Source organism: Theropithecus gelada, chromosome 2, assembly GCF_003255815.1.
Source record: "Theropithecus gelada isolate Dixy chromosome 2, Tgel_1.0, whole genome shotgun sequence".
NCBI classification, from domain to species: Eukaryota; Metazoa; Chordata; class Mammalia; order Primates; family Cercopithecidae; genus Theropithecus; species Theropithecus gelada.
The window spans coordinates 162,057,244-162,075,860 of record NC_037669.1 but is presented as its reverse complement, the minus strand read 5'-3'; the positions used below and the strand labels follow the sequence as shown (position 1 = coordinate 162,075,860).

The following is an 18,617-nucleotide window of genomic DNA, read 5'->3' as shown; positions in this document are numbered from 1 at the left end:
ATCAGGTGGGCAAGCCTGCCAAGGCGCAAGTGTCGTAAGAAGAACCAGGCCAAAAACGTCATGTGTCAATCACTGCTCTGATTAGGCCTGAGGCAAGAGCAGACAATTAGCAAATTGCTTAGGGGAAGAGTCAATAGCATGCACCAGCCTTGGTTTCAGGGTGACTCCTAAGGGCAACCCTGAGGGAGAACGAAGAGCCCAGTCTTTGCTCTTGATGCTCCCAGAATAGGCAGAAAAGAGGACACTCCATGTGGAACGGCTGTAGCCACAGGTGTGCCCTTTTTAATAAGCCAGGACTTGTTTAACTCTGTGAAACACATGGAACCAGGCCAGTTGCTGTGATAATTGGCTTACCCCACATAGCTCTTCGTTCTGTGCAAACCACATTTTCACCTCTGAGATCTTTGTTACTCTCACAACAAACCTATGTGGGTGTAAATTTACTGGCCCCATTTTTAAGATGACGAAACTGAGGTACAAAGCAGAGACATGAGTTACCCAGAGTCTCGAGGTCAAGGTGAAACCTCTGGATTTACAGATCAGCAAAGCTGCCTACCTTTGTGTTTCTAGCATCTTTGTCCTCCCTCATTTCATCTGGGGAAAGGAGGCGAGCTAGACAGATTCCAGCCCATAGGATGTGTATGTCTCATGGGGAGACATCAGTGAAATGACCACACAAATCATCCATATGCTGTGATCTGGAATAAATGCCATGAAGGAAACAGGCTGAGTTGTGAGAGCTTATGGTGGGTGAACTGACTCTGTCCAGGAAGGTCAGGGAAGGCTTTGCCATAGGGCATTTGAGCTGAGAGCCAAAGGATGAGTGACAGTTAACTAGGCTAGGGGGAAGGAGGAGATTTTGAGGCAGAGAGAAGGGTCTTGAGAAGGGGGATAACAGACATGGTGCCCTTGAAGACCAAAAAGGCCAAAAGGCTGGAATGAAGCTGGAAAGCCTGGCCATGCAAGGCTTCGCAGGCTGCGGTAAAGAGCTAAGTCTTTATCCTGAGTGCAATGGGAAGCCAATGAGTGAAAATAGCTCATTTCTAGGCCTCTATTTCCTCATCTGCCCGGGGCCTAGAGTAGATTTGTCTGATTCTTTTCAGCTGCCATGTACCACATTTGTAGGACAGAGCAAGAAGTAAGGTCTGCAAACTTGTAACCATCACTATCTCAAATGTCACTTGCCCTAAGCTTATTAAGAGCTTGATGGTCAAGACCTTTGGAGCTGCATCCCCCGCTGGTTAAGTGCAAGGTGCTGGCTGTTTAAGTGCTCCTTAAGTGCAAGGTGATCTCTATTTAGTGATAAATGGGGCAGGAAGCTTGCTATGTCGTGCTTTCATAACAGGTTCTGCCTTTCTCTCTGTCAGGGACAGAAAGGGGATAGTGGAGTTATGGGCCCACCCGGCAAACCTGGGCCTTCTGGTCAACCTGGCCGTCCAGGCCCCCCAGGGCCCCCAGGCCCCCCATCTGCAGGTAAGAGCTACACTGCTTCACTTGATCCACTGTTGCAGTACTGGCCAGCCTCCCAGAGAGAACACAAGGAGATGCCAGCAGAGATGCCTTGTGTTTCAAGTTAGAAACTGCCAGAGGCACTCCAATATCTTTATAATTTGTCCACAATTTAGCTCATTCAACTTTTATGCAAGAGAGATAAATGCCATTCTGAATTTGTTTTAGCATTCTGAAGAACAAATAGAGGAAAGAAAAAAAGCACATTAATGATGTCATTTATACCTTAAGTGAAAAATAACAGGAACATATTTCATCAACGAATACCTTTTTCTAGATAAAAGTTTCATGGCTCCAAGCAATTCTCTTAAACCTAGAAGTAAAGGTGACATTGCAGGTTTTTCTATCTTACAGTGTTATACGAGAGTCCTTATTTGTTTGCAATGGATATAGAAAGAGGCCGGGCGTGGTGGCTCACGCCTGTTATTTCAGCACTTTGGGAGGCCTAGGTGGGCAGACCACTTGAGGTCAGGAGTTTGAGACCAGCCTGGCCAACCATGGCAAAAACCCTTCTCTACTAAAAATACAAAACTTAGCCTGGTGTGGGGGCACACAGCTGTAATCCCAGCTACTGTGAGGTTGAGGCAGAAGAATCGCTTGAACCTGGGAGGTGGAGGTTGCAGTGAGCTGAGATTGTGCCATCTTGAAACTCTGTCTCAAAAAAAAAAAAAAAAAAAAAGATACAGAAATAAATTACTAAAATGAAATTAAAAAATAAAAAGTTGGCCGGGCACGGTGACTCACGCCTGTAATTCCAGTACTTTGGGAGGCCGAGGTGAGCAGATCACGAGGTCAGGAGATCGAGACCATCCTGGCTAACAAGGTGAAATCCCGTCTCTACTAAAAACACAAAAAATTAGCCAGGTGTGGTGGCAGGCACCTGTAGTCCCAGCTACTCGGCAGGCTGAGGCAGGAGAGTGGCGTGAACCCGGGAGGCAGAGCTTGCAGTGAGACGAGATCACGCCACTGCACTCCAGCCTGGGCGACAGAGTGAGACTCTAAATAAATAAATAAATAATAAATAAATAAATAAAAATTAAAAGTCTGCTATTGAGAAGGGCATAGATATGCTGCTTCCTTGTTTGTTTTCGAGACAGAGCCTTGCTCTGTCACCCAGGCTGGAGTGCGGTGGTGCGATCTTGGCTCACTGCAACCTCTGCCTCCCGGGTTCAGGTGATTCTCCTGCCTCAGCCTCCTGAGTAGATGGGATTACAGGTGCCCGCCACCACACCTGGCTAATTCTTGTATTTTTAGTAGAGATGGGGTTTCACCATGTTGGTCAGGCTGGTCTCAAACTCCTGACCTCGTGATCTGCCCACCTTGGCCTCCCAAAGTGCTGGGATTACAGGTATGAGCCACCATGCCCAGCCGCTGCTTCCTTCTTTTACCTCATTCAATTTTATTAGCTAAGCCCTTTATTTCTTTCCCTTGTCAGCTCATGGTAGGGGCTTTCACAGCACATCAACTGTATAAAGACAGTATCAAGAAGATCATTTGTTGACTGCAACATTTTTTTGTCTTCAGTTATACAAAATGAATCCAAACAATTTTTATTCCAACTTTTTTCTTAAGAAAACGAAGACATTTATAATTCCATAGTGTATTCCCCCTCCTCCTGTGTTTATGGAAATACATTTGCAGCCACATCATGGGATGGGCAAGAAATGTCATATTTTGTTAGATCCTTTAAACTAAGTTAAATCTGGCTCTGAGAGTCCAACCTGCTAGGATGCCAAAACATTTAATTCAGGCATTATTAGGATTTTCACTACTCCTCCAACAACCACTAATGGGTTGGGCAAAGATCCTGGTGAATTATGGCAGAAAAATGTCAGGGAAGGTCCCTCCAACCTTTGGTCTACTCCATTCACCTCTGAAATAGAGTTGAAATAGAAATAGACTTGTCACCCAAGTCCCTGTGGTCCACAGATACCTGGTGGCTGCTGTTCCTATGCCATACGTGGGTATCAGAACATTTTCAAGGCTGGGAGTCCTGGTCCCCACAGTTCAACTGTCCAAGGAGCACCCCACAACCATTCTTTCTGAGACCTGTCTCTTCCCCAGGATACTCTCCTGTCCCTGTCTAGGAAGTCTCTCGTCTTCCATCCCTGACTCCCTCCTTCCTGATACTCCTCATATACCAGCACCCCAGTTAGGAGCTTTGTCCTTCAGAGAACAGAAGGCAGAAAGAAAAGTTTGTTTCCAATATTACCTGCTTTTAGCAAGGGCAAGAAAGCACAAACTCTTGCTACCTCCTTGAAATAGGGAGAGGAGGAAGGAAATACTGGGAGAACACACATTGATTAGTATGGGTAATAACTTATGTTTGCGGCACCTGTTTCCATGTTGTTAGGGGAATCAGATCTGAGATGCAACCCAGGCCACGTGCCCACACTCCATAATTCAGTTTTGGAATTGGATGGATGCTCTGAATCAGGGTCCTTTCAACTAGTCCTCATATTCCATGGTCCTGGGAGGCAGGATGTCCCCCTGGAATCCCATGACTATGAGCTACCAACCCCAGAGACTGAGAGCATGGCCTGAGGTCTGGGTTGTGCCTTCGGAAGGGACTCTCTTGGCCCCTGGGGTACCTAGGGGCTCACAAAACTGGGGAGTAGGCCGGGCGTGGTGGCTCACGCCTGTAATCCCAGCACTTTGGGAGGCCGAGGTGGGCAGATCACGAGGTCAGGAGATCGAGGCCATCTTGGTTAACATGGTGAAACACCGTCTCTACTAAAAATACAAAAAATTAGCTGGGTGTGGTGGCGGGCGCCTGTAGTCCCAGCTACTTAGGAGGCTGAGGCAGGAGAATGGCGTGAACCCGGGAGGCGGAGCTTGCAGTGAGCCGAGATCATGCCACTGCACTCCAGCCTGGGCAACAGAGCGAGACTCCGTCTCAAAAACAAAACAAAACAAAAAAATACTGAGTAGTCGTCCAGGGGCATGTGATGTGTGGATGCGTGGGAGGTCTGTAGTGGGCTGGGATCTTAATGGTCTCACTGTGTTTATCTCTGTGTAAAGACCAACCCTCACCTGACCTGAACTCTGGTTCCCTCCTGGGGCTGGGGGATGGATGAGAAGGGCTAGGCTGGAGCTGTCAGCAGCTCCTCGGTGCCCGCTGTTTCTCTTGTCTTGTCAGTATTCTGTGTATTGCAATCCTGTCCTCTCAGCAGGCCCCACAGAGTCATACTTTTTCTCCCTGGCCTTCCAGCTCCCTCTCTTCCACCCAGTATGCCCACCTCCCTCTCCCTCGACTACCCCAGCTTCTGCCCAATCACACCCTGCCCTCTACCCTTCAGAGGATGCCATCTATGGAGCTGGAGCTATTCCTGTGGTCTCTCTGGGTCCACATGGCCTGACATGGCACTCCTCTCACCTCCTGTCCATCCAACGAAATTCTCTCTTCCTTCGAAGTTCTTTTCAGTAAGGCCTTCCTTGGCCCCTAACAGGATAGATCACCTCCCCCACCCCGAGCCCTGGTCACATATTGCCTCTCTGTTATGGCCTCTCCATTGGTAACGTTTCTGCAGATGTGTTTCATCCTCTTGCTAGATCCTTGAGGGCAGTGTCAGCGGCTGAGTCAGCTTCACATCCCCAGTGGCACATGGTATGTGGGTGGATAGGGCTGCTTCCTGCAGGGGCTCCCAGGCAGGGGTTCCGTGGGTTCACAGTCCATCTCCTTAGGAGCCAAGCAGGATGGGGCCATCTCTTTGGACTGATGCCCCTGCCCCCAATTCCATCCTTTGAGTCACTTCCTTTCTGAGGAGCCTTCCTGAGTGAGGGGGCTGAAGAGAGAAAAGAGAAGATGGGGCAATAAATAATCCTGCTCTTTGGAAAATTTTGGAGGGGTGGGGAGAGAGGGCAAGGAAGGAGTTAAAAAGAGCTATCCGGACAGGTGCAGTGGCTCACACCTGTAATCCCAGCACTTGGGGAGGCTGAGGTGGGCGAATCACTTGAGGTCAGAAGTTTGAGACCAGCCTGGCCAACATGGTGAAACCCCCATCTCTACTTAAAATACAAAAATTAGCTGGGCATGGTGGCGGGCACCTGTAATCCCAGCTACTCAGGAGGCTGAGGCAGGAGAATCGCTTGAACCTGGGAGGCGGAGGTCACAGTGAGCCAAGATCTCGCCACTGCACTCCAGCCTGGGCGACAGAGTGAGACTCTGTCTCATAAATAAATAAATCAATAAGTAAGATATCCCTGTGTTTGGGACCAGCTGGATAATCATCCAGAGTTGGACTAGGCCCCCCAGATTCACTCCTGACATTACCTTTGACAGTCTGATAAAAGTCCCAGATTCACTCCTAGGGGGGAAAACAACTCTGTATAGCGACACCCAAGGTTTTGCACCCCGTTTCCCCGGGTTCCAGAACCCCTGCCCCAAGGCCATCATGAGATAGCCTCGGCCTCTGCAGACCACAGATTAAAACTCCCCTGGTCTAGTCCTACCCTCCTCTTAGAGATAAGAATCTTGAACCTCAAAGAGAAGTGATGCCTGCAAGGTCACAGCACTGACTGGGGGCCACCCTGGTCCAGAATCGGTCCATGACTCCTGTGAGTGTCAGCCAGGCGACCTCTAGAGGTTGTTGTGCTGGTTTCTCTGCCTTCTCTTAGATTCCCCTCTGCTGATCTTTTCCCACCGAGGCAGCCAATGGAAGTGGGAGGCTGCCTGGGCAAAGATGGAGAGCCGGGTCCTCTGGCTGCAGGGGGTGGGGATGAAACCCGGCCGAGACATGATCCCCCAGAGGTCAGGGTGGGGAAGTTCAGGTTGCTGTGTCCTTCAGTGTAGCCTGGCAGAAAACAGGCAGGGGTAATGGACACCCTCCAGCAACTGGGAGGAAGCTGCAGGGACACTGCAGTGGTGGCAGCAGGCTCCCTGCCGCGTCCTGTCAGGAGGTGACCTCAGTTTCTGGTGCCCAGTTCTGTGGGACTGGATGGTGCTGGGAGAGGTGGAAAGGGTGAAAGCTTTGTACTTACCTGAGTTAGAGGGAAAGAGGGGCTAAGAGGTGGGAAGGGAATAAAGGCAAAATGCCTTTAGGATGTAATTTGCAATAATCAAATTACAAATTTGGCCGAGTCCTTCCTGTACCCAGACAGAGTATAAGTGAATCAACGTGGTACCTGGGAATTGCTGGCTTCCTGAGAGCATCAGTATTCTTGGACGTTTGTCTTGTGTTAAGTCAAACATGAATTCAAATCTCAGCCTCACCATTCATCAGCAGCTAATGGGACAAACTCCTGACTGTCTCTCAGGCCACGGTTCTGGAGGAGTTGTTGGGGTCACAGAGCCTTCTGGAAGACTGCTGCAATCCCACCCTCATATTCTTGGTCACAGAGCTTTTCCACTTCAGTTTCCCCAAGTGGTTATTCCTAGGCTGGTGGACTCCCTGTCTCTCTGGGCTCTTCTGAAGATATCAGAACATACACTGGAACTCTTCCTACAGAATTATATTTGTACTTCTTGTTAGAACAGACAAGCAGAGCTTAGGATAAGATGTTGGCACAGCTCCATTGCCCTCGTAGCATCAGCATTCTGATTGTAGGCATACGTGTCAACCCGCTCGGGAAGGTTCAGTCTCCTTCTCCGGCTGCAGTGGTTTACCCGGGGTCCTGGCCGGATCTCTCCCCTGGGGTCATTTCATTTCCTGCCCTTCTGTATCTGTGAACTGTGTTCCCAGCCCCTGGCTACCGCAGATGTCATACTACCTGACACCAATGACTGGCTGGCCTCCAAACCCACCCCCTGCTATTTTCCCAGAAGAAGGGATCCTCACTTATTTTTCTTCTCAGTCCCCATCTTTTCTTCTCTTTCCTCACTTCCTGTTGGATGGCTCTTGCTCTGGTGCTTTTCTGCCAGCCAGAATGTGACTTTTGCCTTTTTCCGAAGACTGTTTCTCTCCAATTAGTCTGCATTCATTCATTCAATCATCAAACACTTTCCATGCCCCTACTTTGTGTAAGCCCTGGTGGATGAAAACAGGCACTAGCCCTGTCCTTGTGGAGCGACATTCTACTGGAGATCAACCTTGATGGAATAATTCTGCAGTATATAGAATCACAAACAAAGAGAAGTGCCGTGAAGAAAAGGCATAGGAAACCATGAAATTGTATCCCAGATATACATGACAGAGTCTGAGGATTCAAAAAGACCTTCAGGAAGTGATGTTTGGACCCAGATCAGAAGGGAGTTGAGAGGCAGCTGGGGAGGGATGGAGGATGAAGGGAGGATGATCTGGCAGGGGAATGGCCCAGTTCTCAACCTTGATGCAAATTGGAATCATCTTGAGCGCTTTTAAAAATATGGATGCCTGACCAGGCGCGGTGGCTCTCACCTGTAGTCCCAGCACTTTGGGAGCCTGAGGCAGGTGGATCACTTGAGTTCAGGAGTTCGAGACCAGCCTGGCCAACATAGTGAAACCCTGTCTCTACTAAAAACACAAAAATTAGCCAAACGTGATGGCATGTACCTGTAGTCGGAGGCAGAGGTTGCAGTGAGCTGAGATTACACCACTGCACTCTAGCCTGGGCAACAGAGTGAGATTTTGTCTCCAAAAAAAAAAAAACAAAACAAAAAAGATGCCTTATACTAAAGTGGTTAAAAAAAACTTTTTTAAAAAATAAATAAGTAAAAGTATGGATGCTGCCCAGGTTCAGTTTAGTTTTCAGAAGTCTTGACAGAATTGGTTTGGGCATCATCAGAGCCTTTAAAAACCAAGGTACTGCCCTCACAGCTCTTCCGCATAGGTAGGGAGTACACCTTCTGATCACGTCTTTTCAAGACATGTCCTCACTTCTTCAGCACCAGGGGAGGGTAAATGGACTGGGCATATACTAACGTTCTATTTTCTTCCAGAAGAAATGAAAGAAACCCACACCCAGAAATTCCTCTATAAAGATCCTACATTGGCTGGGCGAGGTGGCTCACGCCTGTAATCCCAGCACTTTGGGAGGCTGAGGCAGGCAGATCACTTGAGGTCAAGAGATCGAGACCAGCCTGGCCAACATGGCAAAACCCTGTCTCTACTAAAAATACAAAAATTAGCCAGGCATGGTGGCACACATCTGTAATCCCAGCTACACAGGAGGCTGAGGCAGGAGACTCGCTTGAACCTGGGAGGCAAAGGTTGCAGTGAGCCAAGATTGCGCCACTGCACTCCAGCCTGGGCAACAGAGCAAGACCCCATTTCAAAAAAAAAAAAAGATTCTATATATATGAAAAACAAAAGTTTTTTAAAATAATAAATGTTAACAGTCAATAATGTATTTGTCGGCAAGAAGCCCTCTGTTAATAATGGTCTAAACGAATAGGGCATTGTTTTTATCCAATAAAGAAATCCAGAGGCAGACAGTAATTGGCTTTGATTCAGCCTCTGACTGTCACTGTCAGGGCCCCAGGCCCCATGAGCCTTTCCTGCGTGTTGGCTTATCTTCTCATGCTTGTGACTTCCTGGTTGCAACATGGCTGCTGCAACACCAGACTTCTTGCCTGTCTTCAAGGCAGGAAGGAGGGGGAAACTGTCTCCTACCAGCTATTTTTCTTCCCTTATCTCCTCCATGTCTTGGATCAAAAGCATCTCTTTGAACCTCTCCCTCAGGCATTCCCTGAAATGCTGTGGACTTTAACCTTTTTTCTGTTGCAAAGGTCACTCACATCTCCCTGGGTTGTTTGGTCTTCTCTTCCTTGGCTCTAAACACAGCAGTCTGTTGCTTCCTAGGACAACTTATAATGGGACCCAAAGGGGAAAGAGGATTTCCCGGGCCTCCAGGAAGATGTCTTTGTGGACCCACTATGAATGTGAATAACCCTTCCTACGGGGAATCCGTGTATGGGCCCAGTTCCCCGCGAGTTCCTGTGGTAAGGCTTTCTGGGAGAAGTCTGGGGTGGTTATCCATGAGGACCTCTCACCTGATCCTTAGGGGGCTTTGTGAAATCCTTTCAGTAAAACTTACTTTTTTTCATGACTCCGGGTACATGCTCATTATAGGAAATTGGAAAATAAGAGAAAATCAAAAGAGGAAAACCAAATTGCCCATTTGATTATGAGTTCATTTTGGGGTATTTTCTTTGTCTTATTAAAATCTAACTTTTATATGGTTGAGATTATATTGCATACAAACGTTGTACTTTTGGCCAGGCACGGTGGCTCACACCTGTAATCCCAGCACTTTGCGATACTAAGGCGGGTGGATAACAAGGTCAGGAGTTCGAGACCAGCCTGGCCAATATGGTGAAACCCCATCTCTACTTAAAAATATATAAAAAATTAGCAGGGTGTGGTGGTGCACACCTGTTGTCTCAGCTACTTGGGAGGCTGAGGCAAGAGAATCGCTTGAGCCCGGGAGGCAGAGGTTACAGTGAGCTGAGATCGCACCACTGCACTCCAGCCTGGGTGACAGAGCGAGACTCCATCTCACAAAAAAAAAAAAAAAAAAAGTTGTACTTTGTTATCTTAGTTGAAATCCTGCCATGTTTCCACACTCTATAAATAACATTTTAAACTTTTTATTAGAGAAAATTTCAAATACATATAAAAGCAAAGCAAATAGTGTAATGAACCCCTTTGTACCCTTCACCCAACTTTAATAATGATCAATTCATGGCGAGCCTGTGTCCTTGTTTTCTCTTTATGCCCACTCACTACTGCCCATCCTCTGTTGGATTATTTTGAAGTAAACCTTGGACATCAATTCATCATAATCATCCATCCAGTGTGGCTGTGCTACAATTTACTTAACCAGTGTTGGTGTTTAACCAACCTATTGCTTATTGGCCACCCCCAAGCTTTTTACTAATGTAAATAATACTGTAAAGAACATCTTTGAGTAGGATAATTTTAAGAATCACTTCCAGATGTCAAATTATTTGACTATATGACATTGTCTTTTAATTTAATCTTGGGAACATTTTAAATATTTAAAAATGTTAAATCCAAGGCTGGGTACGGTGGCTCATGCCTGTAATCCCAGAACTTTGGGAGGCCAAGGTGGGCGGATCACCTTGAGGTCAGGAGCTTGCAACCAGCCTGGCCAACATGGCGAAACCCCGTCTTTACTAAAAATACAAAACTTGGCCAGGCGTGGTGGTGCACACCTGTAATCCCACCTACTCAGGAGGCTGAGGCAGGAGAATTGCTTGAACCTGGGAGGCAGAGGTTGCAGTGAGCCAAGATCGTGCCACTTCACTCCAGCCTGGGCAACAGTGCGAGACTCCGTCTCAAAAGAAAAGAAAAAAGAAAAAAAATGTTACATCCGAGTGAATATTTTAGTTTCAAACTTAGACATTAGGAACTGAATTGAGAAGGTGAGGGAATCAAGACACTGCTCTCACTTCAGAAGGAATGCTAGAGTGTAGTGTGCAAACTCCTCTTTCCACTGTTGAGCAGCCCGAGGATAGTCTGTTTCCTCCTCCGGCTTTTTCCCTGCCCCCTGCAGAAGTGTTTTCTGGAATCCTCACCAGTGTGCTCTCTGGCAGATTTTTGTGGTCAACAACCAGGAGGAGCTTGAGAGGCTGAACACCCAAAATGCCATTGCCTTTCGCAGAGACCAGAGATCTCTGTACTTCAAGGACAGCCTTGGCTGGCTCCCCATCCAGGTACCCCCAGGCCATCACCTCAGGACATACCCCCTGCCCAGGAGAGAGATGCATCCATTAAAGGAAGGGAAGGCCACCCCACTGGGCCTGGGGAGGGCTTTCTGTAGTCTGTCTGCATGGGAGGGCTGAGCATCCTCCCTCAAACTGTTTCTGAGCAGCCCTCCATTCCCCCACCCTGACCCCCAAATAGAAGCCCCTCTCTGAGTCAGGGTTCCAGGGGGTCTCCACATCCCTGCATGCCAGATTGCTGTCTTGATCTGACCCGGCATTTAACCAGCTACAGAGCTCTGGGCGACAGGAAAGGAGTACCTTTCCCACCCCTGGGAGGAAGTCAAGGCATGCCCCAGCAGTGCCATCGGACCCAGAACAAATGACCTCCCTGCCTGCGGCTGCCTTGGTATGCCATGCTCCAGTTAATGCTGTGTGCTTCTTTGGCCAGCTGACCCCTTTCTATCCTGTGGATTACACTGCAGACCAGCGCGGCACCTGCGGGGATGGGCTCCTGCAGCCCGGGGAGGAGTGTGACGATGGTAACAGCGATGTGGGTGACGACTGCATCCGTGAGTGAGGCCCAGCCCAGGAGGACCTGAGGCCTGAACAGCAGGGGGGTGGGACTTGGGGCCAGCCCTGGACACCAGCTGTGGTGCTTTGGGACCTTTCTAGAGCCAGAGAAGGGTGTACCCAGGCTGCCTTGTGCCACCCACCCCAGCCCCTGCTGCCCCAATTTCAGCCCATATGTTAACTCTTCCACCACCCAAGCACCTCACCAGGGGTGGATGTCAAGGATCCTGCCCCCAGTTAGGGCTTCTTTATCTCAAAATGTAGCCACCAGGTCCTCCCAGTCCTCCGTCTTAGCAAAACCCATGTTACAGGTGCAGAAGATAAAAGTGATGGGCTCTCACTTTGCATGGAGGAGTGAAAGGCAAAAGGGAGAGGCCAAGAATCTGAATGAGGGCTCATTTACCAGGTAGAGCTCTAGTAGCAAAGCCCTCCACAGGGGGAGCTGGGCCAGCCAGAGCTGCCATCAGCCTTGTGGGCTGCTGCCTTAACTGGTGGGCAGCAGGCTCTGGAGGGCTCGCTGTTTTTGTTGTTGTTGTTTTTTAATCAAGTAACAAAACCAGGAGGTGTGGTGGAAAGCATGAGCTTTAGAGTCAACAGACGTTGAATGCAGGCCCTGAGAAACACCAACCACCCTCAGGCTCCAGGCAGAGGCCACATGATGGGTGGGGTAATGGGGGGCAATTTACAGCTCTGAGCCTCACTTTCCTTGCCTGTAAAATGGGTATGATGTGCTGGCTGCTCAAGTCCCTAGAGATCCTGTGAGCTAATATGTGCAGGAATTATCTGGATATAGTAAGGGTTCAACCACCACTCCCTGAATTCATGTAGGGATTGTGGTTTAAGCCCCTCCTCTGAAGAGCCAGGCTGGAGCTCAGGGCTGTATGTGTGTGGATGCAAAGTCATGGTCCTTGTTCTTAAGAAGCTCAGGGGAGGCTGGGCACAGTGGCTTATGCCTGTAATCTCAACACTTTGGGAAGCTGAGGTTGGAGGATCACTTGAGCCCAGGAGTTCGAGACCAGCCTGGGCAACAGAGCAAGACCTAATCTCTACAAAAAAATTAAAAATTAAAAAAATTAGCCATGCCTGGTGGTGTGCAGTTGGATGTTGAGGTGAGAGGATGATTTGAGCCCAGGGGTTCAAGGCTGCAGTGAGCTGCGATTGCACCACTGCACTCCAGGCTGGGAGACAGAGCGAGACCCTGTCTCAAAAAAAAAGTTCAGGGGAAGGATGACAGGGCAAAGTGGGTGGTGGGAGATGCTGCTGACTGTTTCAGTGTGGCCGAACTGTCTCCTGACAGCTCCAGGGATGGCATCCCCGAGAAGGCTGGCCCTGCCCAGAGTCCCTTCTGCCTCTGGTGTACAGTGTCAAATAGGAGCTCTCACAGTGGGAAGGAACTAATGGACTCTGCCCGCCCTGTGAAAACGAAGCTGGGGTCCATACTCCAACACCCTCCCATCGTGTGAGAGCAGAGGTCTTTGCTGAAGATCATGTGGCTCCCCAGGGACACAAGGCTGGGCTCACCAGTGTCACGCAGAAGCTCTCTGTGACAGAGTCACCACGCACCCTCACTGGGGCTCAGCAGCCTCCCAGCCCTCACTCCTGGGACCCCACAGTGGCTTTATGAGGTGGAGGTCATGTCAGTGTCCCAGTTTTGCAGATAACGACCTGGAGTCTCCCCACCCCTCAGCTAGTAAGTGGTCAGGTGGGGCCAGAGCCAGGGTCTCCTTCTTCTTGTCCCATGGCACATCAGTGTGGGACCAGAGCCTGAGGGCAGTCCCTGGAGGAGTGTGAAGCTTAATGGAGGTCAGTTCCTTAAGGGGTGCAGCACTTAGGGTGGATCCCTTGGGCTGCATGGTCCTTACAAGCTGAGGCAAGCCTGTCGCCTCTGCTCCTTCTCAGGACTGCACCTCCTTATGTCCCCTCAGGCTGTCACCGTGCCTACTGTGGAGATGGTCACCGGCATGAGGGTGTGGAGGACTGTGACGGCTCTGACTTTGGCTACCTGACGTGCGAGACCTATCTCCCTGGGTAGGGATGACTCCTCTCCCTCTCTCTCCTCCCTCTCTCTCCCTCCCTCCTCTTTGCTTTCCTTCTTTCCTTCACAAATATTTTGAGTGCCTCTCCACTTTGTGGTGCCTTCTAGACACTGAGGTATGGTGACGAATGACACAGCACGTGCTCCCTGCCCACCACGTACCCTCTTGGTCAGCACTGCCTGCATGCCACTGAGGCTGAGCCACGGCACCCACAGCCACCTGCTCTGTCCGAGGCCCAGAGGGGAGCTGCGGTCTCTGTGCTCAGCTGCTGCCATGTATGAGCAGCCCCCAAACCCAGTGGTCACCACGACTGCTTAGTCTCCTGGGCTGTGGGCCGAGGTGGGAAGCCCAGTGGAGAGTAAAGGTCTCAGGGCATTTCCAAGAATCGACGTGTCTACCTAACCTGACTTCCCTGGAACACCCTCAGGCATGCCTGTGACTGCAAGTGAGATCAAATCAGTCTTTATATCTAATTTTGCAAGCTCGTGGCCCCTCCAGGAAAGTACTCCCTCCGAGGACCCCTCTAGTTATTTCTGAGAACCCTCAGCGGCTATTTATGTTGCTCAGGACAAGTATTCTAGTGTCCTGGCTCCACGCTGGCACCTGCCAAACCAACTGAGGGCCACCGCCCCATGAGGTGCTGATTCCATGCCCAGATTGTAACCGCTGGGCTCCTTCCAAGGTGCAGAAGGTACATGTCCCCCCAGTCCTTACAGAACCAGAGTTGTACAAAGTTCTCAGGAAAATGGGGAGGCCGTTCCTTCCCACCCAGGCCATGCCCTGCTCTCCCCTGGGTTCCAGAGTGGATCTACTGGTGCCTCTGATCTCTTCTGTCCTTGAGTCCAGTCTCTTCAGCGTTTTCTCCCATCACATTTCCTCTTGTAGAGTCGGACCGGGCCCTTGGCAGGGCTGGGGAGCCATGCCTGTCTTTCCATTGCCCGCTCTCTGCTCTCTCTTCCAAGGGGGTCTCCTAACACTCGCATATTAGTATGTTCAACCAGGCTGCGAAAACTACAGACCTATAGTCTCCCCCGACTCCAAGCCTGTTTAGGCTTGGCCCCCCACTCCATGCATGTGTCTGTGTGCAGTGCTCCCCTCCCTGAACGAAGGAAGGCCCGTGACAGGCCTCTGCCAGAGAGTTGGCTCTTCATGGCTCCACAGAGACAAATGAGTATAGACGATCAGATACGGAGTGCAGGATCGAGTAGAGCCCAGGGCTCCCCCACGCTCACTGTGGTTACACAGCTACACCCCAGAAGCCTCCCAGGGATGCTTGTGACTGTGCCTGTGAGGTTTAATTAACACCCTGTCTCGGATGATCATCCGGGCTACAGAGGTATAAGCTGCACTGTCCAATATGGTAGCCCCCACTCACAGGCCGCTGTTCAAATGTAAAGTAATTATAAGTAAACTTAAAATGCGGTTACTCAGGCCAGGTACTGTGACTCACGCCTGTAATCCCAGACCTTTGGGAGGCCGAGGTGGGCAGGTCACCTGAGGTTGGGAGTTCGGCACCACCCTGGCGAACATGGTGAAATCCTGCCTCTACTAAAAATATAAAAATTAGCTAGGCTTGGTGGCGCGCGCCTGTAATCCCAGGTACTCAGGAAGCTGAGGCAGGCCTGGGAGGCGGAGGTTTCAGTGAGCCGAAATCATACCACTGCACTCCAGCCTGGGAACAGAGCAACACTCCATTTCCAAAAAAAAAAAAAAAAAAAAAAAATGCAGTTATTCAGTCACAGTAGCTATATTTCAGGAGCTCAATAGTCATATCTGGCCAGTGGCTTCACAGATACAGGACATTTTTGTCGGTAGGGTGCATTGTAACAACAGTACTGGAAACCTTTCAGGCCTTGAGAAGGGGGTGATTCCCTCATAGATGCTCTGCTAAGAGCAGGGCGACCACCTCCTTCCACCCAGGCCCCTAGCTGGAGCTCAAGGCAAAAATCCCAGAGACATGATTCAACTCCCCCAGGCCTCTCACTCCAAATGAGAATGGGAAAAGTTTTTATAGAACCACTGACCCTTGGCCACTGTTTGATGAGGTTTGACTGGGAATCACCAGCATATAAGAGGTGGCCTTTTAGAACGTGTCTTTGCCTCCCTCAGGTCATATGGAGACCTGCGATGCACCCAGTACTGCTACATCGACTCCACGCCCTGCCGCTACTTCACCTGAGGGCCGTGAGGTGGCCTGCGCCCCACAGAACTGGCAGCAGCTTCTCCACCGTCATCAAACTGGCCGTGTCCTGGCCCCGTCTCCACCCACCTTTGTGTGACAAAAACAAGGACAAATTCCTGCTACTAAGACATGCTGTTAACTCAGTCTGACTGGAAGAATTTAGGACCACTGCATCCTGTCTTAATCCAAGGTACTGGAAAACCTTCCACATGCCCAGCCTGAGACCTGTTCCCCATCGCTACCATCCGGCCGAACAACCGGCTACCATGCTCTTCCTCTTCGGGAATGCCGCTGACCCAGGCCGTGGACTTGGCTGAGCACTGTTAGACACACATAGACCTGCAGGCTGTTTTAGTACGTTTTGATCTCTTTGGGGAATCTGGAGTACAGGCCTCTCCGCCCCTGACCTCCGAAACGAGCAGGCACTCTCACTCACCCTGGGCAGCTTGCTGTCGGGTCTCTCTAGGCCTATGAACCACAAAGCAGGGAAGTGGGCACATTCTCTCAGGGTGGCTCACAGCTTTGAACCTGCCACAGGACCCCAGCCCAGCCTGACGTGGATGTGGCTGCCCAGAAAGAGACTTAACTGTGAAAAAGTACTGAGAACCCACCTGACCCAGGCTTGCCCCAAGCAGAGGAGAGAGAAGATGCTCCTCTTCTCAGTGTTTCCCAAAGGGATGGCTCTTGTGGTTCAGAATCTCCAGCACCATCTTGACCTCTTGGCTCTCTCTGCACTTTGACCCTGTCTCGAAAATGTCCCTCAGGTCCATTTCCTGTCCAGAAGACTCACGAGGACTGTGTGACCTGCACAAGGCCACACCTGGGCAGGCTGTTGCTATCTCCTTGGTCCTTAGGCAGATACTTCCCTGGGTCCCCCATCTAGGGCCAGCTGCAGAGGGCTTCTCTCTAGGCAGAGCGTTCCTGGCCGGAGCTCTACCTCCTTGCCTCCTGCTGACCCTGACAGCGTCCCGTGGCATTTCTTTCCTGTCTGCATATTGCATAGCCTTGTCCTCCTGTGTGCCTGAGCTCCTCCCTTTTCAATAAGATTATTAGTCCTGCATGTCTGTGAGCTGCCTTTCATCACCATTTTTCCTGAGTGGGGCTTAATTTTATTTTGGAAAGATATCTCCAAGATGAGGTCCACCCCCACAGCAGCAGATCTCAAGTAGAAATTGCCCATTTGTTACCAGCTGGGGGGACACCCCTGGGTTTTTGTACAAAGCTATCTGATGAGCCTGAGCCTTGGGGACTCAGCAGGCTGGAGCTTGGGGCCTGGTGGACCATCACCTGGTGTCTGTAAGTGGACCCAGTCTGCCACAGGTGATATCAACCTGAGGGGGGCATCTTTAGAGGCAGGCACATGGGCAGCCCTGTTCCCTTCGCCTCTACTGCAAGGCCTGGGGAGATGTTGTTTTCATGCTGCTTCCACCATCACACTGGGGTTTCCGGAGGGGAAATAAAAAAATAAAGGCAGTTCATTTCCCCGCTGTGGCTCTCTCTTCCGTTGGGGGTTATGGGGGGCAGTGTCTCAGCATTGCCAGATGGAGTGAGGAGTCTAAAATCAAATCTGCTTCCCAAACTCTGTGGAGGGTTCTGGAATGTGGAAGCATTCCAGCTGCCTCAGGCAAAAGGGAGGAAACAGATCCAGAGAGGTCATGGACTTGCCCGAGGTCACAAAACCTAGTCTTGCTAGGCCAGCCCTGTCCTCAGCCCTAGTTTTCGGACCTTGTTTAGGATGGAATGGAGGGCTAGTACTACTCCTGGACCTGGCCAAGAGAGGCCCTGTCCTGGGTCCCAAGGCTGGAGGGCGCCACCCTGGCCCTCCTCCGTCCATTACCCTCTCCACAGGGCGAGGTGTCTATGTGGCCAAAGTGACACACCCTTTGGAGCTTGCACACCCCACTCCTAGACCATGCTCCAGGTACCTGGGAAACCACAGTTCCCCACCCAAGTGGTCTTGAGCCTGCTTCCTGGACCTGCAGCCCTCTTGCCCATGTCTCTCCTCCTGAGTGTGACCTGTACACATGCAGGCCTGGGGGTGACCAGCAAAAAGTTGTTTGTAGGAATTATAGATGGGGCTTGGAATGTGGGCTGGGGTTTCCTCATGGACACACATGAGGCCCTTCTTAGTGTGGGATGGGCCAGGGGTAAAAACAAGGGGATCTGGCTGTGGGCTGGACCCTCCTCTTCTCTTGCTACCACAGGACTTTGTGGAATCTAAAATTCCAAATTCAAACCTGGTCTTCCATTCTTTATGAAAGTATCCTTTTTGAGGGAAGCAGAACATATTGAATCATTTAGTTGGGAGTGGTGGTATGTGCCTGTAGTCCCAGCTATTTGGGAAGCTGTGGCGAGACATCACTTAAGTCCAGGAATTTGTATTCGTCTGTTTTCATGATGCTGACATACCTGAGACTGGGCAATTTACCAAAGAAAGAGGTTTCATTGGATTTACAGTTCCACGTGGCTGGGGAAGCCTCACAGTCATGGCAGAAGTCACATCTTACATGGATGGCAGCAAGCAAAGAGAGAGAATGAGAAAGAGTTTGTGCAGGGGAACTCCTCCTTTTAACACCATCAGATCTCGAGACTTGTTCACTATCATGAGAACAGCACAGGAAAGACTTGCCCCCATGATTCAGTTACCTCCCACCGGGTCCCTCCCACAACATGTGGGAATTGAAGATGAGGTTTTGGGTGGGGACACAGCCAAACCATATCAGGTGGCATGTGC

The 18,617-nt window shown here is 50.2% G+C and overlaps 1 protein-coding gene across 3 annotated transcripts in view; it reads left to right on the top strand.

Moving 5' to 3' along the window:
• Positions 1-17,368, top strand: part of COLQ (collagen like tail subunit of asymmetric acetylcholinesterase) — a 71,225-nt gene extending 53,857 nt beyond the window's left edge. For all 3 annotated transcript variants that reach the window (XM_025374388.1, XM_025374376.1, XM_025374384.1), the window contains 6 exons: positions 1,368-1,473; positions 9,228-9,367; positions 10,985-11,104; positions 11,544-11,664; positions 13,591-13,693; positions 15,811-17,368. In XM_025374388.1, the coding sequence (XP_025230173.1) occupies positions 1,368-1,473; positions 9,228-9,367; positions 10,985-11,104; positions 11,544-11,664; positions 13,591-13,693; positions 15,811-15,880 (660 nt within the window). In that variant the 3' untranslated portion in view covers positions 15,881-17,368. The remainder of the gene's footprint in view (positions 1-1,367; positions 1,474-9,227; positions 9,368-10,984; positions 11,105-11,543; positions 11,665-13,590; positions 13,694-15,810) is intronic.
• Positions 17,369-18,617: the final 1,249 nt, after the last annotated feature.